At 59.4% G+C, this 1,451-nt stretch overlaps 1 protein-coding gene across 1 annotated transcript in view; it reads left to right on the top strand.

Moving 5' to 3' along the window:
- Positions 1-1,451, top strand: part of SLC18A1 (solute carrier family 18 member A1) — a 12,631-nt gene that overhangs the window by 5,788 nt on the left and 5,392 nt on the right. The window contains exon 5 of the mRNA XM_033519395.1: positions 63-155. Coding sequence (XP_033375286.1) covers positions 63-155 — 93 coding nt within the window. The remainder of the gene's footprint in view (positions 1-62; positions 156-1,451) is intronic.

Raw genomic sequence — 1,451 nt, forward strand, 5'->3', positions numbered from 1 at the left:
GCTGCTCCCGGGAGGAGCCCCAGGGGCGCAGGCAGGCTGAGGTGGGCTGTGTGTGTCCCCAGGCCTGGGGCTGCTGGCCAGTGTGTACCCGGAGGACTCGGCGAGGGGCAGCGCCATGGGCATCGCCCTGGGGGGCCTGGCCTTGGGAGTGCTGAGTAAGACCCCCCGTTCCCACCGGGACACGGAAAATCTCCTGTTCCTGCAATAACCCCACCTGCCTGGCCGGGCACTCCCCGGGCTGCTGCTCCCCTCCCTCCCTCTGCTCCCTCCCTCCCTCTGCTCCCCTCCCTCCCTCCCTGGCATCCCCTGTGGGACTGACACCTCCCCAAACAGCCACAGGGACCCAGAGCAGCTCCAGGATCTGGGGACGGTGACACTGCCGGGATCTGGGGATGATGGCACTGCCAGGATCTGGGGACAGTGGCACTGTCATGATCTGGGGACAGTGGCACTGCCATGATCTGGGGACAGTGACACTGCCAGGATCTGGGGACAGTGACACTGCTGGGATCTGGGGACAGTGGCACTGCTGGGATCTGGGGACGGTGACACTGCTGGGATCTGGGGATGATGGCACTGCCATGATCTGGGGACAGTGACACTGCCATGATCTGGGGACAGTGACACTGCCATGATCTGGGGACAGTGGCACTGCTGGGATCTGGGGACAGTGACACTGCCATGATCTGGGGACAGTGACCCTGCCGGGATCTGGGGACAGTGACACTGCCAGGATCTGGGGACAGTGACACTGCCATGATCTGGGGACAGTGACACTGCCATGATCTGGGGATGGTGACCCTGCCAGGATCTGGGGACAGTGGCAGTGCTGGGATCTGGGGACAGTGACACTGCCAGGGTGTGACCCAGCTGTTCCCTTGCAGCTGGCACTGCTGAGGCCACACCTCGAGTGCCGTGTCCAGTCCTGGCCCCTCAGTTTGGGAAGGACATTGAGGAGCCAACGAGGCTGTGAGGGGCTGGAACACAAACCCTGTGAGGAACAGCTCAGGGAGCTGGGCTTGTTCAGCCTGGAGAAAAGGAGACTCAGAGGTGACCTGGTCACTCTGCACAGCTCCCTGAAAGGAGGCTGTGGGCAGCTGGGCTCGGGCTCTTTCTCCAGGCAGCACTGACAGAACGGGAGGACACGGCCTCAAGCTGCACCAAGGAAATTTAGGCTGGATGTTAGGAAAAAGCTCTTCATGGAAAGAGTGATAAAATACTGGAATGGTCTGCCTGGGGAGAGTCACCATCCCGGGATGTGTTTAAAAAAGACTGGATGTGGCACTCGGTGCTGTGGTTTGGTTGAGGTGTTAGGGCTGGGTTGGATTTGATGATCTTGAATGTCTCTTGTGATCCTGTGATTCAGTGATTCAGTGATTGTGTGATTCTGTGATTGGGTGATTCTGTAATTCACTGATTCTGTGATCCTGTGATTCACTGATTCTGTGATT

The sequence above is a fragment of the Parus major genome, chromosome 22 (genome assembly GCF_001522545.3).
Source record: "Parus major isolate Abel chromosome 22, Parus_major1.1, whole genome shotgun sequence".
NCBI lineage: Eukaryota > Metazoa > Chordata > Aves > Passeriformes > Paridae > Parus > Parus major.